The sequence below is a fragment of the Suricata suricatta genome, chromosome 14, assembly GCF_006229205.1.
Source record: "Suricata suricatta isolate VVHF042 chromosome 14, meerkat_22Aug2017_6uvM2_HiC, whole genome shotgun sequence".
NCBI lineage: Eukaryota > Metazoa > Chordata > Mammalia > Carnivora > Herpestidae > Suricata > Suricata suricatta.
This window is the reverse complement of record NC_043713.1, coordinates 82,161,918-82,189,045: the sequence shown is the minus strand read 5'-3', so window position 1 is coordinate 82,189,045 and position 27,128 is coordinate 82,161,918. Positions and strand designations below refer to the sequence as shown.

The following is a 27,128-nucleotide window of genomic DNA, read 5'->3' as shown; positions in this document are numbered from 1 at the left end:
CTTATCAATTTAGAGTAAAACTGTTATTTAGGATTTTCGAACACTGACTTTCTTCTTTACATTCAGTAATGTGTTTCTATTCAGGATTTTAAGGTTGAATATAAGTTTGACAAATGTCCTTCGCCAACCTTTATTCTATGCTATACCCACTACGAAAAAAGATTCTGAGAGAGCTGTGAAATGTTAAGCGTGCATTTTCATTTAAAAAAGGGGGGGCAGGAGCGTTTTACAAAAATAAACTGAAGCAAGTTATTTACGTATTAAATTTCCTGCAAAAAGTCAGTTTCCCCTTTTACGAATAAGACACGGTTACATAGGTATTGTATGTGGTGAAAAGCAGAGTCATCTCCCCAAAATATACGTAATTGTATGCCTAAAATGTCAAGATATGGCCATGAAAGTCTTGTATTCCAAGCTATTGATAACTTCTTTTCTGGCACAGTTATTTAGTCTGTATATACCTGCCTTCTTTTCTTTTAGTTTGTGAACTAAGACCACATATTCATTCATTACTTATCCAACAAAATAGCGATTGAGACAACAAAAACAAGGCCCTAGGTGATGCCTGGTGGCTCAGTGAATTAAGTCCTGGGATTCTTGATTTTGGCTCAGGTCATGATCTCACAGTTCTGAGACTGAGCCCGGCATCCAGCTCCACCCTGAGCTTGAAGTCTACTTAGGATTCTCTCTCTCCTTCTCTCTCAAAATAAATAAATAAACCTTAAAAAACAAACAAACACAAGGCACTACTAGGCACAGTGCATGTATATAGCCAAAGCTGAATAGACATGGTTTTTCTTTCAAGGGTCATAGAGACTACTACATAGGCAAACCATTACTAATAATTCAGGCTATAGAGAAGTGTCTTTGGAGAGCTATAGATGAATGGAAGGGGAATTGTAAAAAGTCGGGTTGAAAATATTGTTTAGGTGTTGATTTTGGAGGGCTACGAATGCCAGACTACGGAACTTGTACTTTATTAGATAGGAAACAGAGACTCACGAAATTAAAGTGTTATTACCTCCCATTTCATGTAAGGATGCAAGGCCACTTGCAACCTGACTTGGCTGTCTCCAAATAACATTTGTGAAATACTGAGAAAAACTGTTTCATCACGTCTTAAAAGAGTTAAATGAAACTCTCAATTTTGAGCTTAGAAATTAACATAATGGAACAAGTACAAATTTTAAAGGTACAAATGTAATTTTGTTGCTTCGTCTCAAAATTCAATTTTAACTGTTTTCAAATTAAGCAAATGGTCAGTCGCCTCACCACAACCTGTTCAGCTCCGGTTCTCAAGTGTCACCTCCTTTTCACCGGCCCATCCCAAGTCACCCCGGAACCTGCTCCTTTCAACACGAGTTTCTGTAGGGACGCAGTCTTTAAGTACACCACCTTTGCCCCTCCCTGCGCAGCACCTCTGGGCATTCTGATTGGCTGTAGTCGTCCCATGTGCTGCGGTCTGGTTTCTCTGATTGGCTGACGGCGAGAATGCCCGTATCCATGGCTGCCGCGCGGACGAACTGAGGCCTCGGGCGGGCTGTGGTGTGTTTCAAGCGGGAATCCGGCTGTCGGCCGGGCTCCTGGGCTTAGTCCCGGGGCGCCATGGCCAGCGTCCACGAGAGCCTCTACTTCAACCCCATGATGACCAATGGGGTAGTGCACGCCAACGTGTTCGGCATCAAGGACTGGGTGACTCCGTATAAGATCGCAGTACTGGTGCTGCTGAACGAGATGGGCCGCACGGGCGAGGGCGCCGTCAGCCTCATGGAGCGGCGGAGGCTCAACCAGCTGCTCCTGCCGCTGTTGCAGGTGAGCGGCCCCCACCGGCTCCCGCTCATTCAGCAAACGTTTTATGAACACCCGCTCTGTGCGGAACACCTCCCTGGGCCTGGCGGCGCGAGTGTACATCAGAAACTTTCAGGCCTGGAGGACCGAAACAATAATAAATAAAGGCGTTAATACCACCTGCTAACAATGAGTGCTTACCATGGGCTTTACGTGCATTTTTTTTCCCGGTTCATGTTTGGCTCCAGCATTTATTAGCTGAGTAACTAGGGGAAGAGTTATGTATTCACATCCTCCGTCTTCTGTTGAAAGAAGGCTACACGTAGTCCTGAGCGTTGGAGACAGATGAATCCTCCAGTCTCCTAGAGGACCACAATAAGTAGCAATAATGACTTGTAACTAACATTGAACACTTTCTGTTTGCTAAGCACTTCACATCTTTTAATTCATGTCGCAGACTCGGTTATAGTTCTGGCAAATTCCATAATCTCCGGTGGGTCTTTGGGGTCTCTCTGTTAAAGGAGGACAATAATAGAAACTATGTTTGCGGATGGCTGTATTAGAAGATCCATGGAAAGCACATGGTTTGTGGTATCTAGTAAATGCTCAGGGAAGTGTTAGCTATTTTTATTTCAATGTATCTCATAGAGCGTTGCCTTCTTTTATATCTTGTGGGGTTTTTTTTTCTTTTATTTGTGTGATTTTTATGACTAATGTTTCTCTGTTACTAGACTAACTTCGATGAGGGCAGTGTTTTATCCTACTTTTGTTTACTCTCGTATCCCCACAGCTGAGTAGAGCCCCTAAGTAAAAGTGTGGAGAAAGTGAAATCCCTCCTGTGGCAGATGTGTGAACTCAGGCGAATGGGGTCTTAGAGGAGGTGGATGTTAAGCTGGTGCTGAAGGATGACCAGTTAGCTGTGTATTGAGCTGTCGTGGCAGAAACAAAGATCTAGGGTCCTGGGCCCCCGCATTATCAATTACTTGATCAAGGACTTTTTACAATCTCTCACCTATATTAGTTGGAGGAGAGACGGGTACTGAAGACACAGAGATTAAGTAAGTGGCTTGCCCAGCTGGTTGAATAAAAGGAATGGGGTCTCTACTTCTTGTGGCTCCCACTCCTAGCCACATTACTATTATTAGGAGTGTATTTCTCCCACTATTGAAATAAAAGTTATAATACTAAAAGATTTGGTAATAGAGAAAAGAAACAAAGCAGTACTTGTGTTTTAACTCACCCATCTTTCTGCCTTGGCTCATGCTGTTTTTTTCTTTTTTGTCCCTAGATTCTCTTTGGTGGTTCTTTGGCCGAATACTATATGGTCTAGTAACATTCCAACCAGACTCCCCATTCCTTTGCTTAATGTTTGACTTTAAACAGCTAATTTTTAAAAATTCATTATTTTTTAAACTTTATTTATTTTAAGCGAGAGAGAATAAGAGCAGGGGAGGGGGAGAGAGAGGGAGAAGGAGAATCCTAAGCAGGCTCTGTGCACTGTCAACGCAGAGCCCAATGTGTGGCTCAAACCCAAGAAACTGTGAGATCATGACCTGAGCTGAAATCAAGGGGCTGTTGCCACCCAGATGCCCCCAAATTTGTTAATTTTTAACTACTTAGCTAGTGCACAAAGATTCACTGTAAAAACTTCAGCTGATCCTCACATTGATGGAGTGAAAGGTTATGTATGGTTTTGCATGTTCTCCAATCCTTTTCCCTCTCGAAAACGATCTCTGTTAATGTTTGTTCATTCAGCCACAGGCCAGAATGGATCTTTCTAGACCTTTTGCTAAATGCCTGTATATGGATAGATAGAGGCATATGGTTTTAAGTATATATATACATATATGTGTCTCCTTTTAATTCTGCTTAAATTTTTAAAAAGTTTGTTACATAAATGCAACTAATACAGCTTGTTCCTTTTACTTAACCAGTCTTGGAGATCTTTCCATATCAGGGAATTAAAAAAATTTTTTGAACGTTTATTTATTTTTGAGAGAGAGACTCACAGTGCAAGCAGGGGAGGAGCAGCGAGAGAGGGAGACCCAGAATCCCAATTAGGCTCCAGGCTCTGAGCTGTCAGCACAGAGCCAGATGCCAGGCTTGAATCCACAAACTGTGAGATCACGATCTGAGCTGAAGTTGGATGCTTAACCAACTGAGCCACCCAGGCACCCCAAAATCAGCAAATTTGAAGAGTTACCCCATTCTTTTTTTCTTTTTTTTTTTAAACAGCAGCAGTGTATTTCACAATAAGAAACAGAAGTTAATATTTAAATATATTTATAATTTATTATAAATTATAGATTAACTCTTAATGGACTTACAGTGCTTTTCAGTTTTTCTTCATTTCAAGCAATGTATGCTGAATGTATCTTCCCTAAAAGTGGAATTGCTGGGTTATCCACATTTAATATTAGCATACATACTATCAACTTACTCTCCAAAAAAGATCCAGTGTTTAGTTTATTTTTAAGTTTATTTATTTATTTTGAGAGAGAGACAGAGAGCGGGGGAAGGGCAAAGAGAGAAGGAGAGAGAGAATCCCAGGCAGGCTCCAAGCAGTCAGCACAGAGTCCAATGATGAGGGGCTTGATCTTACAACTGTGAGATCATGATCTGAGCCAAAATCAAGAGTTGGACACCAAACTAAATGAACCAGCTAGGCGCCCCCAGTGTTTAGCATTTTTTTTAATTAAAAAATTTTAATGTTTTTCATTTATTTTTGAGAGACAGACAGCGTGAGCAGAGGAGGGTCAGAGAGAGGGAGATACAGAATCCGAAGCAGGCTCCAGGCTCTGAGCTAGCTGTCAGCACAGAGCCTGGCATGGGGCTCGAACCCACAAACTGTGAGATCATGACCTGAGCCAAAGCCGGACGCTTAACTGACTGAGCCACCCAGGCGCCCCACCAGTGTTTAATTTTAACCTCAATTAGATTATAGTCGTCGTCTTCTTTTTTAAGATTTTATATTTTTGTAATCTCTACACCTAAGGTGGGGCTTGAACTCACAACTCTGATATCAAGAGTCACGCGTTCCACCAACGGAGCCAGCCAAGCACTCCTAGATTGTAGTCTCCTTGACAGCCCAGGTTGTGTACTCCTTGTCTCTCCTGGTACCTTTCATGGACTTGGGCACATACTATGTCTGCCTACCTAATGAGGTTTGGAGAAGGACCAAGTGAGATTATGTTTGTGAAAATGTCTTCCACTTTACAAAGCACTTTGCCTTTTCTTTACTCTTTCTTTGTCACAAACAAGGGAGATGGTTATTTTTATCTCCATTTTACTGATCAAGGAAACTAGGGCTCAGGGAGGCTATGGCTTTGCCATGATTACAAAATTAAGAAGAAAGGAATAGCAGGTCTTCAGACTATAGAGTCTGTTTTTGTTTCCATTTTAAACCATTCTGCAAATTAAGCAAAAATGCTATGCAAATGTAAAGTATTGCTTTAGTGCCTTAGTTTTTTTTTCTTCTTCCTGACTTGAGATTTCACGTTTGGAATAATTGTTACAGCTGTTTATCATTTTGAGCTCCTTAAAATTTATCCATACCTCTCTATCTGCTCTACCCAGGGTCCAGATATTACACTGTCTAAACTATACAAGTTAATTGAAGAATCTTGTCCCCAGCTGGCAAATTCAGTACAGATCAGGTAAGCTTCCTTTTCTTCTGTATATATGAAAATATGTTTATGTAGATGAAAATTAGAGAAGCACATGGTAATGAATTCTCTGAAAACATATCTTTGTTACTCTCAGTAAACAAAAACTGTTTTCCTAAGTACTTTTTAAAAAATGTTTTAATTTATTTTTGAGAGAGTGCAAGTGGGGAAGGGGCAGAGAGAGAAGGGGGCAGAGGATCTGAAGTGGACTCTGCACTGACAGCAACAAGCATGATGTGAGGCTCGAACTCACGAACCGTGAGATCATGACCTGAGCTGAAGTCAGATGCTCAACCTACTGAGCCACCCAGGCACTCCTACTTTTTTCCCAGTTTACTTATTTATTTTGAGAGAGAGAGAGTGCAGAGAGAGAAAATCCCAAGCAGGCTCCACACCGTCAGTGCAGAGCCAGCTGCAGTGCTCGAACCCATGAATCATGAGATCATGACCTGAGCTATGAAACCTGGAGTTGGATCCTTAACTGACTGAGCTGCCCAGACCCCTACTCTTTTTTTTTAAATGGTTGCTAACATTAAACCTATTGTTTCAAAATTTATTTTTCTATATGGATCTACCTTGTTCTCTTTAGTTGTGGCAGGGAATTCTAATTTGCTAGCTGATATATTACTTTGACAGGTTTTATGATGATGAAAATGGTGATACTTTTCAGAATAATGCGAGTGACGGTTTGGATTATCAAGTTTGTTTTATGTGCCACCATTTTCTATGACTCTCTGAATTGCTTTTAAAATAGATGTATTGGAGTTAATTGCGGGATATGAAACATGGGAAGATGTTTAAAGGGCCTTCCTAAAATACGCACCTCAATTTTCTCATTCAGAATCAAACTCATGGCTGAAGGTGAACTGAAGGATATGGAACAATTTTTTGATGACCTTTCGGATTCTTTCTCTGGGACTGAACCAGAGGTTCACAAAACGAGTGTAGTAGGTATGAAGCTTTTCTAAGGAGAGAAGAGAATGTTTTCATTGAAGTGAGCAGCTTTCTAAATCACATCATTCATCACTCTGCTCTATCTGAACAAACACAGTGGGGCTCGTGGACATGTTTTAGTTTGTACTCGCTGCCTTGCCGTTTTGTTCTATGTTTAAATAGTTGTCTTGTGGAAAAGCGTCTTCTCTTTTGTCTGTAGTCGTCCAGCTATTAGCCTGGTCCTGCGGGCTTTTAGGGGTTCGAGGCTCTCCCGGTTCTCTGGACTCCTGGTCTGCATTGTACAACTCTAAGTCAAGGTCACCAACTAAACTTTTATGAAAAGAGTTAAGTAAGAATTTGTTATTGCTATGGTTTATACGATGAGGGCATATGTGAAGTTTCTTTTTGCTTTTCTATTAGCTTTATATCCATGCTGCATCTCTTTGGCTTTTTTGCATGGTAGTTTTTATGTTCTTCAACATCAGCTATCATATTGATCGCCTGTGGACCAGGCTCTGGACTTACCAGACAGACGGAGACATTCCCCTTATGGAGATCACGTACTGGTTGGGTGGGCCAGATGGTGAAAAGTAAACCAATAAATAAGATAATTCAAATAGTTCCAGTAGCCATGAAAAACCATACTGGATGCATAAAGATGATGGCGTGCGGGGGTGGGGATGGGTTGGGGACTGAGCACCACATAAGAAGAGGAAACCAGTTTTGTAAAAGATGAGGAAAAACATTCTAGGTGGAGGGAATAGAAAGTGCAAAGGTCTGTTTTTGATTCTTTTGAAGGAAGATTGCAGCAAGTAGTATAAATTCTTTGTAACTTCGATTTCAATTAATGCCTTGGCCTGCGTACATCTTATTTTCTAGGTTTATTTCTGCGCCATATGATCCTGGCCTACAGTAAGCTTTCCTTCAGTCAGGTGTTTAAACTGTACACCGCCCTTCAGCAGTACTTCCAAAATGGCGAGAAAAAGTCAGTGGAGGATGCTGACATGGAACTGACCAGCAGAGAGGAGGGTGAAAGAAAAATGGAAAAAGAAGAACTTGATGTGTCTATAAGGTAATTCGGGTTTTTCAGATAGGAATCCCTCTCCTGTGAAATAGCATAATTTCAGGCTTAGTAGATCCTCATTCGTTCCGAGTTCGTGGGTGGGCTGCCGTTGTTGTGCCGCTGCAGATCCAGGAAGTGGACCCATGTGGGCAAGCAGCAAGTGGGCTCCTTGCCCTCTGACCTCAGATTGGGGGGCTCGGGTGGGGAATCCAGAGTGAGGAGAGCGAGGTCGGGGTGTTGGTCCACTGGCTCCCTTACTTCAGGGTCGTGGTGGACTGGCTGTCGGGTCACACTTGTCTCAGGTGGTCCTCTCTGCATTCTTCTGGGGTCGGGGAAGTAGGAGGATGTCCCAGGCCTGGGGTGTAAGGTGCCCCACTGTCACCTGTCCTGGGGACTGTCTTGCCCCTGATGGCTTCCTCTGTCTCCTGTCCCTGGTTTTGTAAGTGGTCCTCTTTTAAACTCTTCTCAAATTTCCCCATCTGCACGTGCCATTTGTTTCCTGCTAGGACCCCTGCTGATATGTTCCCGGCCAGCACCCAGCGTGAGCTGGTGATGTTCAGTGAACATGTACCGAGTGCATCCGGAAGTTGAAGCACGGGGGAGGAGGGGCCACTGCTCCCCTAGTTGTTCAAGTTCAAAACCTTGGAATGTCCTTGGTTCCTTCCTCTTTGTCACCCTGATGGCCAGTGCTTCAGCAGGCCAGTCCCTTGTTCCTCCACAGTAGCTTTTTTTTTTTTTTGGTATAGTTTGAGAGAGAGAGACAGATAGACAGATAGACTTGGGGCTCAAACTCCTGAACTGTGAGATCATGACCTGAGCTGAAATCAGGAGTCTGACGCTTAACCAACTGAGCCACCCAGATGCCCCATGATAGTTTGGACTTAGTTCATTTGTCTCCATCACCTGCAGCCCAAGCACTGCATTTCCTTAGAGGATGACTTCTGTAGCCTCGTCACTGGCCTCCTTGACTCCACTCGTCTCACTGCCTGTTTTTCTTCTTTTTTCTTATTTATTTATTTATTTGTAAGTAATCACTCCACTCAACATGGGGCTCGAACTCACAACCCTGAGATTAAGAGTCTCACACTCTACCAACTGAGCCAGCCAGGCACGCCTCCCTGTGATCTACTTTTCATGCAGCATCTGAGGGAATCTTCGTGAACGTAAATCACTCCGTGGCCCCCTTCTGCCCCAGACACTCAGCCACTGTCCTTGACATTTAGATGAGAATCCACGCTTCTCGCGGCCTCAGTGCCTGTGTGATCTGGCCTGTCGTTCTCCCCGCTTCTGGCTGCCCACTCTCCCCTTCACTCTCAGGAGTCCACCTGCTCGGGCTTGCTTGCGGCTTCATGAACATCCACCCTGACTTCTTCCGAGTTCAGCTCCAGTGTCCTCACACAGGCCTTCGCTGACCACACAGCTGAAGTAGCCTCCATCTCAAGTATTTTTGGCCGCTTTAGTTCCTTCATAGGGCTCCTCACTGAGTAACTTGTTACATTTATGTGCTTACTTGTTTGTATCTGTTTCTTCTGCCGTGGCATCCCTCCAGATCTAAGACCCTTCTCTCTCTTGCTTCATTGCATTAAAAAATTTTTTTTCTTTAATGTTTTATTTTTGTTTTTGAGAGAGAGAGACAGTGTGAGCAGGGGAGGGTCAGAGAGAGAGGGAGACACAGAATCCAAAGACAGGCTCCAGGCTCTGAGCTAGCTGTCAGCACAGAGCCCGAACCTACAAACCGTGAGATCATGACCTGAACCGACATCAGAGGCTTAACCGACTGAGCCACCCAGGTGCCCCTGCTTCATTGCACTTTTGCCGGTGCTCCGTGTAGCACGTGACTCATAGTATGTGCCTGTGGGTATGTGCTGGATGAATGAGTGCAGAAATTTAATGCAGGCAGTCTGTCACTCACACTGGTGAGTGGTCCCATGACACACTTTTTATTGCTTTCCCTCACTTTGCTGCCCTGCTTCCCCTTCACCCCATTACCTGGGATCACCTCCCAAATAAACCACTACTACTTGGAGGGAAAAACACACGTGTGTGTATACATGTATATATTCCATACTCCCTGATCTCAGGGAGCCCACGGTGTGGAAGACTGACACCTGACAGATCATACACTGCATGTGCTCCGCTCTGACTGCAGTAAGCCTCACCTGCCCTAAGCGGGCTGGCTAACTGCCTTGTGTGTGTAAGGGGGGGGTCCCTGTGAGTGGTCTTTGTATGGTTATGTGATTTGCTTAGCACGTGCTTGGGCTCTGGGCTCTGGGCTCCAGGGATGTTAGTAACTTTAAGTACTTCCAAACCTCCCTTACTTAGAGTTGCTTACAAATGCCTCTCTTCTAGTGGAGAGGCAGGAAACTGTGGGGTTGAGTCTGGTTCTGACATCTGACTGCTGGATTTGAATTCTAGCTCCTCCCCTTATTCCCTGTGAGACTCTGGTCCAGTTACTTACCCTCTCTGTGCTTCCGTGTCCTCATCTGCAAAGGGGGGATCTGATTCCTTCCTCAGAGGCTGGTTGTGACAGTTAAATGTCAAGTCCGCGTAAGTGTTCAGAACTGTGCCTGGCGTGTAGTACATGTTCAACTAACACTGGTTATTCTTATGCTCTTGTTTCTCTTTTAGCTGAGACCCCCGAAGGGGTACATCGGGGCTGCCCCGTAGTCTTTGTTCTGACTACTTTATATGCTTTAAGTAGCAGAATGTCACTTCTTGCGAAAAGTTAAAATTCAGACTCATTTTGCCTTGGCTTTCTCCTAAATTAACCTCATTAAATTAGGTCTAGCTGCATCTTTTGTTTTTATCCTGTTCTAAGAATTCATTTGTGTGTGACTCAGTGTATCACTGTGTGTGAAGGTGTATCATTTCATGTCAAATCACTGTTGTACACCAGAAACTAATACAACACTGTGTGAAAAATAAAAGGAAATAAAGTATATAGGGAATTATAACATATACAAAATTTTGGGCAGCGCCTGGGCGGCTCAGTCACTTGAGTGCGCCAACTCTTGATTTTGGCTCAGGTCATGATCCCAGGATCCTGGGCTTGAGCCCCGTGTTGGGCTCTGGGCTGAGCGTGGAGCCTGTTTAAGAGTCCTCTCTCTCCTTCTGCCCCTCTCCCCCACTAGCACTTTCTCTCTCTTAAAAAAAAACAACTTAAAGAAGCAGGGTGAACAATCTGAAACAGTAAGAATGGAGAATCAAATTGTGTACGTACTGCAATTTTATATCTTCAAAGATGAAACTGGATGTTATTTCACTTAAAATGTACAACATACAGAGCGCTCTGAAATGGTAAAAAAATGTACACCAATGTAAATTTTCATAATTTGTCAGTAAATGACATTTCTGGATCAAAAAAAAGGTGTATAGTTTCAGAAAATAGCATACACATAGTAAACTGAATTTTGCCACTGAAATTAAGAGATATATTATTAAAATATTCTCATTAAGTATTATAATAGGTTTTTTTAAAGTAATATCTATACCCAATGTGGGCCTTGAACTCCTGACCCTGAGATCAAGAGTCACATGCTCTCCTGACTGAGCCAGCCAGGTGCCCCTAGAATATATTTACATTAAAAAGAAAAGAATAATTTATATTCATTTCTTGGCTCTTTTAAAGAGGAAAATTTTTGGGGTGCCTGGGTGGCTCAGTCGATTAAGTCTCCGGCTTCGGCTCAGGTCAGATTTCACGTTCGTGGGTTCGAGCCCAGCGTCAGGCTCTGCTGACAGCTAGCTCAGAGTCTGGAGCCTGCTTCTGGTTCTGTGTCTCCTTCTCTCTCTGCCTCTCCCCCTCTCATGCTCTGTCTCTCTCTGTATCAAAAATAAATAAAACATTAAAAAAAATAAATAAAGAGGAAAATTTTATTTTCTGGTGAAATTTTCTAATGTTTTATTGCATTATGAAAAGCTTCTTGATTTAGCCCTTTCCTTTTTTTTTCCCCCCCAGTTATTGGAATGTTTTCAGGCCTCTTTTCTTCAGGAAAGTTATTTTTCTTGTCCCAGAAATTTGTATAAAGTTAGAAAGGGGAAAGAAATATTGTATAGCTTGTAAATCGCCTGTCCTACAGTGAAATTACTCCTGTTTGGAAAGAGGAACCCGACTGTTAATTTAGAAGGGAGGGAATAAATTTTCACTCAACAGGTGTTTATCATTTATAAAAATCCAGTCACAGGGGCACCTGGGCAGCGCAGTCAGTTAAGCATTCGACTTTGGCTCAGGTCATGATCTCATGGTTCATGAGTTCAAACTCCGCATTGGGCTCTCTGCTGTCAGCACAGAGCCTGCTTCAGATCGTCTGTCCCCCTCTCTTTCTACTGCTCCCTGTGCATGCTGTCTCTGTCTCTCTCAAAATAAATAAACCAAGGAAAAAATGCACATCTTTACAGGGGCACCTGGGTGGCTCAGTTGGTTAAGTATCTGCCTCTTGATTTTGGCTCAGGTCATGATCTCACAGTTCAGTTCATGAGATCAAGACACCTTGCTTGGGATTCTATCTCTCAAAATAAATAAGTAAACATTTTTTAAATGCACATTTTTGTCAGCTTTTGAGTGCAATTGTACAAGATTCATGGACTTCTTAGAGCCCATCCATGAACCTAGCTTAAGTGCCCTCAATTTATAGACTAGCAAATCTAAAATTCTGTCTCAGCTAATAACTGAATTTATAAGCAAGGTATACCTGAACTTTTCTCCTAAGTGGGTAGCTTTTTTCCTAGATTAAATACTTCCCTGGCTTCTTAAGAGTTACTTTTTTTCTGCTTATATTTGTGAGGTCTTAAGGAAACCAAGGAGGTGTCAGTAAAGGATGGTTTGGGCCACGGGCTTTTTACTTGCTCTTCCCAAGGTGGTTCATGTCAGCCACGATTGCCACCATGGAGGCCAGAAGCAAATTTGGTCTTCATTTATGGGATCTGTATTTCCCTTGCTTATAGAATAAGTTTGCATGTTTCTTATTTTTTCTATTCACTTTATTGCTCCTGTGTCCTTCCTCATAAGCTACCCCCAATTTTCAGAGCAGGGGAAGGATTTAAATAAAGCATTTAGTAACCGTGAGCATCGTGGACTTTAAGATTTTGTTTTTAAGTAATTTCTACCTCCCTCATGGGGCTCAAACTTAAAACTCCCAAGATCAAAAGGCACCTGGGTGGCTCAGTCAGTTGAGCATCCGACTTTGGCTCGGGTCATAATCTCAGTTTGTGGGTTTGAGCCCTATTGGGCTCTGTGCTGACAGCTCAGAGCCTGGAGCCTGCTTCAGATTCTGTGTCTCCCTCTCTCTCTGCACCTTCCCCCCCCCCCCCTCTCTCTCTCTCTCTCTCTCTCTCTCTCTCTCTCTCTCTCACACACACACACACACACACACTCTCTCTCTCTCTCTCTCTCTCTCTCTCTCTCACAAATAAATATTAAAAAAAAAAAAAAAACCCAAACAACTCCAAGATCAAGACTTGCAGGCTTTATTGACTGAGGCAGTCAGGTGCCCCGAGCCTTGTAGACGTTAAAGGCGATGGGACCGGAAGCCTGTGTCTAGTTTCATTCAGATTCTCACCTGTCTTTAGCCTTCTTACATGTAGCCATATTTATCCCAAGCCTTGGGTTTACCTTGGTTAAAATGGTGTGTTAAGAGAAAAGGACTTCTTACTGTCCTGATACTTAACTGTTTTCCATTTGAGAACTTGGCCTGTGGATTTTTTTTCCATTTCCCTCCCGGTCACTATTGTGTCACTGATCTTTGTCAGACCTGGGCTAGAGCTGCTTCTTGGCAGCTCTGATGGTTGCAGAATCTGATACACCGCTTAGGGATTATTAGGTAATATTTATCAGAAATGAAGCTAAGAGGGGCGCCTGAGTGGCTCAGTCAGTTAGGTGTCTGATTTCGGCTCAGGTCATGATCTCACAGTTTGTGGGTGTGGCCCCACATCCATCCAGCTCTGCGCTGACAGCTTGGAACCTGGAGCCTGTTTCAGATTCTCTGTCTCCCTCTCTCTCTGCTCCTCCCCGCTTGCACTCTTTCTCTAAAAAGTAAACAAATAAACATTAAAAAAAGAGAGAGAGAGAGAGAGAGGTGCTTGGTGGCTCAGTAGGTTGAGTGTCTGACTTCAGCTCAGGTCATGATCTCACGGTTTGTGAGTTTGAGCCCTGCTTGGGGCTTGTTGCTGTCAGCGCAGAGCCCACTTTGGATCCTCTATCTCCCCTCTCTCTGCCCCTCCTCCACTCATTCTCTCTCAAAAATAAACATTAAAATGAAAGAAAGAAATGAAGCCAAGAGAATATTAGAGCAGTGTCTCCCTAAGTTTTTTCTGTGGAACACTAGTACTTCATAAAAGATGTGAGGAAAGGATTCTTTGTTCAATAAGTTTGGTAAATGATACATTAAACAAAAGTAAATGAAGTTCTGGGGCACCTGGGTGGCGTGGTCAGTTGAGTGGCTGACTTTGGCTCAGGTCATGATCTTGCAGTTAGTGGGTTCAAGCCCTATATTGGGCTCTGTGCTGACAGCTCAGAGCCTGGAGCCTGCTTCGGATTCTGTGTCTCCCTCTCTCTCTGCCCCTCCCCTGCTTATGCCTCTGTCTCTGTCACTCAAAAATGAATAAATGTTAAAATAAATAATAGGGGCACCTGTCACTCAAAAATGAATAAATGTTAAAATAAATAATAGGGGCACCTGAATGGCTCAGTCGGTTAAGTGCCCAACTCCACTCAGGTCATGATCTCACAGTTCATGAGTTCAAGCCCCACATCAGGCTCTATGTTGAGAGGTCTGTGTCTCCCTCCTTCTCTGGCCCTCACCTGCTCCTGCTCTGTGTGTCTCTCTCAAAAATAAATAAACATTAAAAAAAATAAGTAAATGAAGTTTCTTTCTGTTGGATTTCTATCAGGTGCATCATTAATCTTGAAGCAAATAGAGTATGTATCTGTCCCCAAATTATGTAACCTCAGAAGAATTTTTTCTTCTTTCAGAATATCCATTTGTATATTATTTAAATGAAAGTTTGAGAACTGCTATATTAGATGCAGAGTGCTTAAGAAAACATTATGAGTAAATATGATGAGTAAATATTGATTTTTATACTTACCAAAATCCTGAGAAGGCATTTCTTCAGAGTCATGTGGCAAAAGGGATTATTCATACTTCTCTCAAAATTAGACTTTTCTATTGTGCCTGTGCAGATTTCTCAAGTCTAGGTTTATATCTGTATATTCCTTGTCTGTTGATTCTGCATAATCTAAACTTCTAGGCAAATGGTTGTCATAGGATAAGCCCCTCTTTCCTGCTCTGAAGCACACCACATCTTGTATCTGTAGCAAGGAGTTAGGCGCTCTCCATTCATTCATTTCCCAAACTCTTGAGTGCCTGTTTTATTCCTGGGCATGGCCCTGGGTATTGGCATTCGGTTATAAGTGCGAGCAGCCAGGTTGGCAACGGATGGGTGCTGTGCTCAGCTTCAGGTGACGGTGGCAGCCCAAATGAGAGACGTTAGGAGAGACTCTTGGAGGACATCACACATCAGTCACTCTTGAGTGATGGTTGGGGTACCGTGGTCCAACAACGGGCGGGCCGTTGGGGCATTGCAGTCCAGGGAAGCCCCGGGGGCATCTTGGTGCCAGAGATCTGTGAGGGGGGTCTTTAGGCTGGGGATGTGGGTGAGAAAGAAAAGGGAAGGAGGGAGGTAGTAGCTAGGAGCACTCATGGAGCACAGCACCTGCCCCACTAAGTAGTGTGGACTTTATTCTGGAAGCTGAGGGGAGACCACGGTAGGTGCCCATTGTAGAAAGATCACACTACGTAGAACTTTGGTCTCTAGCTGTCCGTAGTTACATGGTGTGAACTTTGGCACGTCATTCAACATCACTTTTTAAGTATGTCTTTTCCATTCCTGAAAGGAGAGAAGTAATTTAAAAAGTTTTTGAGATCTTCTCTTAAAGCCACTTGACTTTGTTCGCATTACCATTCTTGCATTGTGGAATTCTTTGTTTGTTTGGCTTTTTACGTTTTTAATTCCAGTGTAGTTGGCATACACTGTAATATTGGTTTCACATGTACAACCTAGTGATACGACGTTTCATAAACACGCGGTGCTCAACACAGGTGTGCTCCTCGGTCCCCACCACCTGGTTCACCCTTCCGTGTTGCGTGATTCTTTATGATTTGTGTTTCATTTTTTTCCAGAGAAGAGGAGGTATCTTGCAGTGGGCCTCTCTCCCAAAAACAGGCAGAATTTTTTCTTTCTCAGCAGGTATGTTCATTCTGTTATTTATCATGAGCTTTAAAAAAATATGTTATCACATATGCCAGTTTTGCTAATAGGCCTATTAGTGAATCTGCATTATTCCTCATTCTTGGTCCTCTTTTCCTCACTAACAATATAGTTATGGTTATGTGTTCTTTCCGATTTTGTGTGTGATTTTCTTTCTTTTTTTTTTATAGATTTTATTTTTAAGTACTCTCTACACCTATCATGGGGCTCAAACTTAAAACCCCAAGATCAAGAGTTGAATGCTCTATGGACTGAGCTAGCCCAGCGCCCCATGATTTAATTTTTCTTAAAGTTATAATGCATGCTCATTTTATAAGAGTGTGTGACTGACACAGCCCAAATACATGCTTTGGAAGACTGACTTCTCTGCCCCCAACATTTTATTATGGACATTTTCAAACAGAAAGAACGGTTGAAGAGCATTCCACAGTAAATGTCTGTATGCCCATCACCTAGATGCTACAATTAGTATTGTGCTCTGTCTTTATCCCATACCTACACGTCCTCTATCCAGCCACCATTTCATCTCATTGTTTGATGTATTTCAAGTTGCAGACATCGGTACACTTCACTTCAAATGTTTGTTTCTCTCTCTCTCTCTCTCTCTCTCTCGTTTTTATTATAACCTCAAACATTTCTTGCTGGTGCTTTTGAGCCATATTATTTGATTTGCTTGGTAACAGAAGCTGATATTTTTCTCCCATGTTATTTTCAAGTATTGTTCTACTTTTCTAATTCTCCTTAATTTTGTTACTCATTTTCTTTATGCAGAAAGATGTACAATTTAGGTCTAACTGAAAAGTGATAGAATCACCCCTGCAGATGAATTTGAAACAGATTAGGAAAGAACCCTCTAGACAACTGGTAAAGTACGGAGGAGACAGTATAGATAGGTCCTCACCTCATTCTCACACTTGGTTCAGTCCATGACAGGTGGATTAAAGGGCAAATGTGAGTATTTAAAGCTATAATTAGACCAGAAGGAACTACATATTAACTTTTAACTGGTCTCTGGGTGGGGAAAGACTTTCTAAACTTAAAGGCTATGGAAGAAACCATGTAAGAGAAGATCATTTGATTTTTCAGCATAAAAATTAAAAACATCTGCATGTCAGAACACATTCTAACAAAACTAAAAGGCAAACAGTAAAATGGGGAAAAGTATTTGCAATAAATATGACAATCACAGGGGTAATACGTTTGCTTTAAAAATCACATTATCAGGGCTCCTGGGTGGCTCAGTCGGTTAAGCGTCCGACTTTGGCTCAGGTCATGATCTCCTGGTTCGTGGGTTCAAGTCCCACATCGGGCTCTGTGCTGACAGCTCAGAGCCTGGAGCCTGCTTTGGATTCTGTGTCTCCCTCTCTCTGACCCTTCCCTGCTCGCGCTCTCTCTGTCTCTCAAAAATAAATAAAAAACATTAAAAAATCATATTATCAAAGACTTTGAAGATGAGACAAACTTTGTGCTTTTAAAAATGAAAAGAGCAGAAGTAAAATGATATACAATGTTCTAATCTTGTTAAAAATTCGGTCTGTGTATATACATGTAGAAAAAGGAGTGGAATAAGACACCGACATATCAATAGTGTTATTTCTGGGTGGAGAGGTTACAGATGATTTTTGTTTTCTTCGTGTATATCTTTCCATGTTTTTGTAATCTTCTATAATATAATGAATTCAAATGGAATTGGAAATCATTATTACTTAAACATAAAAATTTGCCTAGGTAAAGTTGAAGCGTGTGGTCAAGTTAAAAACTAGTAATTGATTTAGGACTAGTTTTATACATACTTCATAGAATAATTGCTGGTACCATCTACATGAAACAGATAGCCAGGAGTGGGCCGTGTGGGTGCTAGGAGGCCCTTTGCCAGGCTGGAAGTGCACATTACCTGCCCTGAAGGGGCCCACAGTCCGGGTGGGGTCACACTGGCACTTTTCATGTAGTTTGATAAGCACTGCGGGAAGGGTTAGTGCAGTGGGCTTATGGGAGCACGTAGGGGCTTACCGGACCTTACCTGTTCTAGAAGCTGAGAGAAGCAAGTGGCTAACGTCTGTACTGGGTCCTGAAGGATAGTAGGAGTTAGCAAAGCATGTGAGGAGTGCATGGATGGGGAGGGGGGGTTGGCAGGCTTTTTGTTTCAGGAAGAGGAAACAGTGTTCTGTGTGGTCAAGGGGGGAGAAAGCAGCAGTGGGAAAGAACAGAGGGGATGCTCGTCAGTATACATTTCCGTGTGTTTACCGGCCACATCTTTCTACCGAGTTGTCATTTTTAAATTTCAGGCTTCTTTGTTAAAGAACGACGAGACGAAAGCCCTCACTCCGGCTTCTTTGCAGAAAGAATTGAACAACTTGTTGAAATTTAATCCTGATTTTGCTGAAGCGGTGAGTCTTTTGAGTTGGAAAGCTATGGCAAGGCTGCTGTTTATGTTGAAGAGCCGTGCAAATGAGGATTGGCCCATCGGCCCAGTGCCACGGAGAGAAGTGTTGTTGGCAAGTCGACAAGCTGAGGTTGCGAAGCGTTCCCTCCTTCCCCGCCTCCCTGGGCCGTAGGGGTTTCTTCAGTCCTTGTCTGTTGCCGTTCCACGCATTCCTCATCTCTCTGAGGCTGGGAGTTATGGACAGATGAGAGAGTAGACGGATTTGTTTTCAAGTTTTGGGGCTAAAAATTATTTTCCTTTCTCTTCTTTTGTCAAGTTTTTTTCCCCCCAAATTCAAATAATTCCATCCCTTACTGGATTTTTACCCTGCAAACTTTCTTTTCTTTTTTAAAACCTTATTGATAACATGTGGATTTGACATCTGACTTCATTCACATGCGGAAATATATCTGCTTTGCTCCATACTAACTGCAATCTGCCTATTGGAGGGAAACTAAATTCAGTGAATCAACTAAAATAAAAATAGTGTCAAAATACATGACAATTAACCTAGTAAACTAGTTACACTTACTGTGTTTTGACTTGGACATTTAGAGAAATTAATTTTATATTAAAAATTTAAAAAATGTTTACTTATTGGGGCGCCTGGGTGGCTCAGTCGGTTAAACCTCCGGCTTCGGCTCAGGTCAGATCTCACAGTCGTGGGTTCGAGCCCCGCATCGGGCTCTGTGCTGACAGCTAGCTCAGAGCCTGGAGCCTGCTTCCAGTTCTGTGTCTCCTTCTCTCTCTGCCCCTCCCCCTCTCATGCTCTGTCTCTCTCAGTATCAAAAATAAATAAAACAAAAAAAAATTAAAAAAAATAAACAAAAAATGTTTACTTATTTTTGAAAGAGAAAGAACACAGAATGAGTGGGGGAGGGGTAGAGAGAGGGAGACAGAATCTGAAGCAGCCTCCAGACTCTGAGCTGTCAGCACAAAGCCCCATGTGGGTCTCAAACTCACTCACAAGCCGTGAGATCATGACCTGAACTGAAGTCGTGCGCTTAATGACTGAGCCACCTAGGGGCCCTTTATAATTTTTATATAAATTCAGGTCTTAAAATTTTTATATTTGACTGGTGCCTGGGTGGCTCACTCGTTAAGTGTCCAACTCTGGATTTCGGCTCAGGTCATGATCTCTCTGTTCATGGGTTCAAGACCCGTATCAGGCTACATGCTGACAGTGCAGAGCCTGCTTAGGATTTTGTCTCCTCTATCTGCCCCTCCGCTGCTTGCTCTCTCTCTCTCTTTCTCTCTCCAAATAAATAAATATAAACTTAAAAAATTTAAAAAAATTTATATTTGAGCTCACAGTATTCCTTAATCCCCACTCCTATCACACATGGGTCCTAATATAGTCAGTGGCATAGTGGGTGTATATTTGGCATGAAGCTCTGACACAGATCCTAATGGGGCTCCCATTTTTCATTTGGGGACTTCCTAGTCCATTCCTAGGGAGGAAATAAACCACTGTGTCTTGAACTTGCTTTATCCTGCCAGTGGGGGAAAGATGAAACTGACGCTCTTGCACCCGGTCGGCGGAACACGGGCGTTTGCAGCCAGTGGGATGCTCTGCGCTGGTCGCCAGCTGGAGGAAGCGGAACAGTTAAAACATGTGGATTGTTTCTTGTTTCAGCACTATCTCAGCTACTTAAACAACCTCCGGGTCCAAGATGTTTTCAGTTCAACACACAGCCTCCTTCATTATTTTGATCGCCTGATTCTTACTGGAGCTGAGAGCAAGAGTAATGGGGAGGAGGGCTACGGCCGCAGCCTGCGGTACGCCGCGCTGAACCTGGCCGCCCTGCACTGCCGCTTCGGTCACTAGTGAGTTGATGGGTTTTTGTTCCTGAGGAAACTGAAGAGATCACCTCTCAAATGTTAATGGAGATGGGGTTCTAAATGCAGTATTGAAAAGTAAAAAGGGGCGCCTAGGTGGCTTTGTTAAGCGTGGAACCCTTGATTTTGGCTCAGGCCCGGATCTCATGGTGGGATTGAGCCCCCGTCTGGCTCTGTGCTGACAGCGGAGCCTGCTTGGAGTTCTCACTCTTTCTCTCTTTCTCCTGCTTGTGCGCTCTCTCTCAAAACAAATTTAAAAAGAAGAAAAAGAAGAAGGAAAGAAAGATAATCAATCGTCCTACCTGGACTTGTCAGTAACTTCCCAAGAGGGAAGCTCCCTGGACAGCAGTTGATGAAAACCTTCTGCTGAAGCAGTCTGCCCCCTGGTGTCGCTAGTGAGCATTACTGGTAGTGCATGGCCTCTTTCCTTACTTCTAAGAACAACAGCCATTGAATTAAAAGGAAATTAGGTCATTAGGCCAGAGAGTCCCAAAAGGATTTTTTGGAGGTAATAATGGGGATCCAAAAGCTATTTTCAGTATTTCAAGAAGCCAAAAGGAAGTTGTACCTTTACTGGAGAAAACACTATACGGCTCACTAAAAGCCACATATCTGTGCTTTTGGACAGAATTCAGGCAGCTCAGTGAGGTGACACTGGCTTATGCCATTGGCTAAGATATGCTTGTGATTTTAATGAATAAAATAGGAAAATTGCTCTATTATTTAGTAAATAGGATTATGTCAATGAAACCTTAAAACATGGAAACATTGGAAATAATGAAATAATGTGAATAAGGGTGAAAAAGCAGGGAATTATTAATTGAGAGGGTCTCCCTGGCCTCTGCGACTTTTCCCCATTTGAGAGAAATGTGGTCTCTGTTACAGGCATCTTTGAATAGAGACTGTAGGGGCGCCTGGGGTGGCTCTGTCCAGTAAGCGACCAACTTCAGGTCAGGTCACAATCTCTCAGTCTGTGGGTTGGGCCCCGCGTCAGGCTCTGTGCTGACAGCCTGGAGTCTGCTTTGGATTCCGTGTCTCCCTCTCTCTGCCTCTCCCCTGTTCGTGCTCTGTCTCTCTCTCAAAGATTAAGTAAACACACGGGGCACCTGGGTGGCTCAGTTGGTTGAGCGTCCAGCTTCAACTCAGGTCATGATCTCACAGTTTGTGGGTTTGAGCCCCGCTTCAGGCTCTGTGTTGTCAGAGCCTGGAGTCTGCTTCCAGTTCTGTGTCTCCCTCTCTCTCTGACCCTCCCCTGATTGCGCTGTCTCTGTCTGTCTCTCAAAAATAAATAAAGAACATAAAAAATTTTTTTTAAAGATTAAATAAACATTAAAAAAAAGAATAGAGACTGTAGAGTATGATAATGGAATATGGTGTCCAAAGTTCAAGAGTTGAGACTTCTACCCCTTGCCGTATGGGTCAGAAATCCTATTAATTTATTATTATTATTATTTTAGAGAAAGCGAGTGGGTGAGGTGGGCAGAGGGGTAGAGAAACTTTTTTTTTTTAAGTTTGTTTATTTTGAGAGAGAGAGAAAGAGAGGGAGTGAGTGGGGAAGGGGCAGAGAACGAGGGAGAATCCCAAGCAGGCTCTGGCTCAAACTCAAGACACTGCGAGGTCATGACATTAGCCAAAATCAGGAGTTGGATGCTTAATTGACTGAGCCATCCAGACACCCTGAGAGAGAGAGAATCTTAAGCAGGCTTCAAGCCCAGTGCAGAGCCTGAGATGGGGCGCGATCCCACAATTCTGGGATCATGAACTGAACAGAAATCAAGAGTAGGAGTCTCAATTGACTGAGCCACCCAGGTGCTCCTCTGATAATTTCTGATTGTCTCATTTTAAAAGGGACATTGACAGGCTGCTGCTTGTGTAGGGGACAGTCTCCTTATAGGTGTTCAAAGCCATGTCATATGAACAGTGTGGGAAGGATATGTGGATGGTGAGCCTGGAGAGAAAATGATTTAGCCACGCAGGTGCTCGGCATCTTCCTGTCGTAAACGGTCGTGTGAAGAGAGCTTAGACTCGTGGAGAAGAACAAGAGTTAGGATGGGCAAGAGAAAGGCACTGTTTTGCTCATGATAAGGAGGGTTTTCCCACATCGAAGCCCTGAGGAAGGGCCAGCGGGCTGCTCCAGCCTAGACCAGAGGTGTCCGTGAGGGAATTCAAGCGTCACATTGATAGTTGGACTCAGAAAGGCTCACAGCCACTCCAAACTCTGTGATTTTATGAGATTCCATGCAGGAAAAATATCTCAGAAGTAAGTATCCTCAAAATACTTTTTAAAACTAGTTTTGAAAAAATACCAAATTATCAAACGCTATTGTAAAAAAATTCACATAATGCAGAAGGGAGTTTAGTGAAAAGTGAAATACTTTATCTTCTCTTTGTCCATCCTCCCAGCAGTAGACAGCTAAAATACAAATCTTAGAGGAGCTGAGATCAAGAAAAGCCCTTCCTTGCCCTTTGTAGTAGAAATCCACCTTAGATCAGACATGTTCTGTGTCTCCTCTGTTAATGTGTCTGGCTGCTGGGGAGGAAGTGCCTTGGAGGGAATAAGCTTCATTGTTACGACTTCCAACCTCAGATGAATTACTGTACAGACGCCTTCCTGTTAAGATGCTTGCACATGTTTGTGATTGTTAAGGAGTTATTAATGGTCAGTCTGTCTCTAGTCAGCAGGCCGAGCTCGCCCTGCAGGAGGCGATTAGGATTGCCCAGGAGTCCAACGATCACGTGTGTCTCCAGCATTGCTTGGTGAGCCATCCCCTTCTGTCTCGGAAGTTCTGCCCCTGAGTTGGGTTGGCCTCCTGAAGGTCCCATTCAAAATGGGTTGTTTTGCCATTGGAAGGCCCTTAGCAATGAAGGGAAACTAGTTAGGTGGTTGTGGGAATTCAGAAAAGGCAACCCATCATTATTATCTTTCTTAGTTCCCGATCTCTATTTTGCTTTGAGAGGGAATTTCTTGTCTATAGATATTAATGCAAAGCTACCACATTAAACGTTGGCATTAACAAAAAGGTGTATACAGCGCCTAGTAACTGGATTCAACATCGCCTCGTGAGAGCGTAAGCACCAAGCATAGGCAGAACTTACATTTAACAGGCTGTGAGAATCTTGATTTCTCAATTAAAGGCCATATGGGGGCTCATGGGTTTTTTTTTTCCCCTGGAATACTTGCCATTCACTGCTGTCAGAGGTGAAGATTGATGGCTTGTTTATTTCAGTCTGACAGTTTAAATGTGTTCAACGGTTTTCATTGAGGTTCATACTTCATGAAAGAGAATTTTAGAGGATTTGTCTGGTCTCTTGTTAAATCTTTCTTATAACCACACTGATATTTGAATAGAACATTAAGCATTATCATAGAATATATCCTGACGATTTCTCCCATCAGAGCTGGCTGTATGTCCTGGGACAGAAGAGATCCGATAGCTATGTTCTGCTGGAGCATTCTGTGAAGAAGGCAGTACATTTTGGGTTACCGGTAAGGCTCGTCTCCCTGTGAGATTATTCAAATAAGTGGTGTGGCTTTATTCTTGATAGTTTCATAGGACCTTAATTATTAATCAAACCACTAACTTGTATTTGATGGGTTTCTCTCTGCTTCCTTTATATTAATAACATCTATAAAAGTTCCATTTATCAATTTGATGAGGTTCTTGTTTAGTTTATTGATCAACATTGACTTCCACATATTTACTTAGAAAACTTTCAGGAAATGCTTATTTTTAAATCAGGCATTAGCAAACTCTACAGCCCATGGACCAAAACTGGCTTGCTGCCAGCTTTTTTATGTCCCGCAAGCTAAGAATGGATTTTACATTTTTAAGCAGCTGGGGATAACAACAACAACAACAACAACAACAACAACAACAAAGAAGAATATGTGACAGACCAAATGTGGCCACAAAGCCTAAATTATTTACCACCTGGCCCTTTATAGAACACGTTTGCTCATCCTTGTTCTAAGAGTAAACAAAGCCAGGAACCAGTAAACCTGACAGGCACACTTGTCCTTTCTTATTTTGAGTGACAGGAAACCACCTGAATTATAGTCCTTGATGATAAATACTCAGCGGAATGAAAGGGCATAGTCCCCACACATGTAGTGGTAATGACGGTCAGAATCTGGATTACTGTTGCTCAGAGAACCTTCTTTCTCAAAAACATCTGCTTACAGCTGCCTGATGGGTAGCGAGGCTGCTGAAGTGTTCTTTCACATGAGGTTTGCAGTGAGGTCCAGAAAAACTGAAAGTCATACGTGTAATAATTTAATGTATATGTTACTTTTAAATTAAAGTCCAGTTGACACACTGTATAGCTTTTTAAATCTGTAAATTGTCCATTTGACTCATTTTGGGAAAGGAAACTACAGAATTGATTATAATGACAAAAGTAAGGTGCCCCTTAGTTAGAATAAATGATAGACTTTATAAGTACAATTTTTATGAATTTAAGCTGACCTTTTTTTTTAAGTTTATGTATTTATTTTGAGAGAGAGTGCGAGAGAGAGAGAGAGCACAATCTGGGGAGGGGCAGAGAGAGAGGAGAGAGAATCCCAAGCAAGCTCTGCACTTTTGCCCAATGTGGGGCTCCATCCCACAGATCGTGAGGTCCTGACCTGAGCTGAAGTCATGAATCTGACATTTAACTAACTGAGCCACCCAGGTGCTCCTAAGCTGACTTTTTTAAGATGTGTTTTCATCTTTGAAAATTATACCGGGGCACCTGGGTGGCTCAGTCGCTTGAGTATCTGACTTCGGCTCAGGTCATGATCTCACAGTTTGTGGGTTCGAGGCCCGCATCAGGCTCTGTGCTGATGGCTAGCATAGAGCCTGGAGCCTGCTTCAGATTCTGTACCTCCCTCTTTCTCTGATCCTCCCCTGCTCACTCTGTCTCTCTCTGTCTCTCAAAAATAAATAAAAAACATAAATTTAAAAAAAAGAAAGAAAATTATACCAGAAATTAATGAAAAGATAATTATGCTCATAATAGGCATCCTTTAAAAAAAAAATCTCCCACCCCATAATGTGCCCAGCACTGTTTGACACATACTGTTTTATTTTAATTCTTGCAATATTTTTTTTATGGTAGATTTGATGCCCGTTTTACAGATGTGGAAGCTGAGTCCGACTAAAAAGCTAACTGACCCTTGGGTCATAGAATAAATGGCAGAGACAGTGTTTAAGTCCAAGCCCCTTTTATGTCAAAGCCCTGGCTCTTCCAAGTGTACCACCCGCTTCTCTTCCTGCTCGTTTTTTGGGAACACATTTCATATGGATTAGGTCAGATATTTTCCTTTAAAATACGTGTGCTAAAACGTGAAATATGCCACATTTCTGAAGACCAAAACAAATTCCATCGTGTAATCTCTACCTTGCATCGTGGGTATGTCTGTCCCCTTAGTACCTCGCCTCCCTGGGAATCCAGTCCCTCGTTCAGCAGAGGGCTTTTGCTGGGAAGACGGCCAACAAACTGATGGATGCCCTAAAGGACTCTGACCTCCTGCACTGGAAACACAGCCTGTCAGAGCTCATCGATACCAGCATTGCACAGAAAACGGCCATCTGGAGACTCTATGGCCGCAGGTGGGTCTTCGCGCCGACCGTCAAGGCCGAAGGGGCAGGAATCCTTCCAGCGAGGAGAAGAAGCTAGCAGACTGAGTCCTATGAAAGGCCAAATGGGCAAGTCATTTCCCCCTTTGATGGAAGTTGTTCATGCAGGGGATTAAAGAAAATGCTTGTGGTTTTAAAACACTTTGTACTTTGCACAGACTTCGTCGAGTTCTTGCCTATGCTCATTCGTATTTACTCCTCCCAACTGCTCTGCGAGGTAACTGGTCAGTGAGCTCCCAGGTTCACACATCTGGTCTGCTCAGGATCACAAATGTCCTTAGCAAGTGACAGAGCCAAGACTCAGACCTGGGTGGTCTGACTCCAAGCACCATGCCCCTGGGGTCTGAGATGGGAATCTCTGGAATGTCTCTTCCTGTCCACGGGAGGCATGGGCCACGTTTGCTCAGGTTGAGCTTCCCTGGTAACCAAGGTGTGTTCTCTGAAGTGTCTCTAGTCCCAGGTTTAATTTTCCATGTGGCCTCGTTTAGCTTGGAAATCAACTTCATGAACCAGGTTTTGAATCCTGGGGGCCTGTCACTACCTCACCTTCCATCTAGACAATCTGCTCTTTCTGGGAATTTGCTAATGAAAGGAAATGCCTCCTTTGCTGGTCTTGTTTTTGTGCTTGAGATGGTTTTTTGGCATGATGTGCTCTGAGGCAGCTGTGAACACTGGCCTCTGCTTGCATTGCCTGAGCAGCTGGTGCCAGGATGGCATCGGGTCTGAATTTATCCGTGAAACTAATTAACACGCTGTGACCACAGGGAAAACTAGAGGCAGTTGCGGGGGGCGGGGCGGGGGGGGCGTCCTGTGGCTTGGAACTTCTGGTTGTGCCAGAAAGTTCCTCTCCGTGTTTCCTTTGGGGCTGCACACCCAGGGTGCTTTTCCGCTTCCCCGTGGCGGACAGTGGGATGCAACCGCTCCCATTAAGCCAGAGCCTGCAGAGGGCCTAACTCCCTGTCATTTCCACTCAAGTGGTTGTGGGGTGTGACTGAGGGGCAGTCTGGGTGTCTCCACTGAAGGGAATTTCTGTCCGTGTCCTCACCCAGCACCATGGCCCTGCAGCAAGCCCAGATGTTGCTGAGCATGAACAGCCTGGAGTCGGTGAATGCGGGCGTGCAGCAAAACAACACAGAGTCGTTTGCTGTCGCCCTCTGCCATCTCGCAGAGCTGCACGCCGAACAGGTAGGCAGGTGGCTGGGCCTCTGCGCTCCCGGAGCAGTGGGCGTTCCGCTGTTTCTTTCCTCTGCTGCTGAGAAAAGCAATGGGTATGTCTTGGACAGGTCTGGTTGGGCCCAGGGGGCTGAAAGGGTAAAATCCCGTCAGTGGAGATGGTCTGGGTGTGGAGTCTACAAAGCTTGTTGAACTTGGGATCTCCTGTGGCATCAGCAAGGGGAATAACACTAACAAATGGAATAAAAAGGAGTCTTTGAAATTTAAGGTGGTAGAGCTATGCATGTTTATAGGAGCTGGGAAAACATAATGGAAGTATTGCTAAAATGGTAATAGCTGATGTTTGATGTACCTTTGTTCTG

General features: G+C 43.4%; 1 protein-coding gene and 1 non-coding gene across 2 annotated transcripts in view; one reads left to right on the top strand and one right to left on the bottom strand.

Annotated features, from left to right (window-relative positions):
• Positions 1 to 1,605: 1,605 nt before the first annotated feature.
• The window catches only part of ANAPC5 (anaphase promoting complex subunit 5), a 40,794-nt gene continuing 15,271 nt past the window's right edge, over positions 1,606 to 27,128 (top strand). The window contains exons 1-11 of the mRNA XM_029922480.1: positions 1,606 to 1,812; positions 5,365 to 5,444; positions 6,295 to 6,404; positions 7,266 to 7,458; positions 15,627 to 15,693; positions 18,000 to 18,101; positions 19,773 to 19,963; positions 22,651 to 22,732; positions 23,373 to 23,462; positions 25,385 to 25,566; positions 26,643 to 26,778. Of these exons, the coding sequence (XP_029778340.1) occupies positions 1,606 to 1,812; positions 5,365 to 5,444; positions 6,295 to 6,404; positions 7,266 to 7,458; positions 15,627 to 15,693; positions 18,000 to 18,101; positions 19,773 to 19,963; positions 22,651 to 22,732; positions 23,373 to 23,462; positions 25,385 to 25,566; positions 26,643 to 26,778 (1,440 nt within the window). The remainder of the gene's footprint in view (positions 1,813 to 5,364; positions 5,445 to 6,294; positions 6,405 to 7,265; positions 7,459 to 15,626; positions 15,694 to 17,999; positions 18,102 to 19,772; positions 19,964 to 22,650; positions 22,733 to 23,372; positions 23,463 to 25,384; positions 25,567 to 26,642; positions 26,779 to 27,128) is intronic.
• On the bottom strand, positions 8,487 to 8,559 carry TRNAK-CUU. Its single transcript has one exon. It is a non-coding gene; the product is annotated as a tRNA-Lys (tRNA).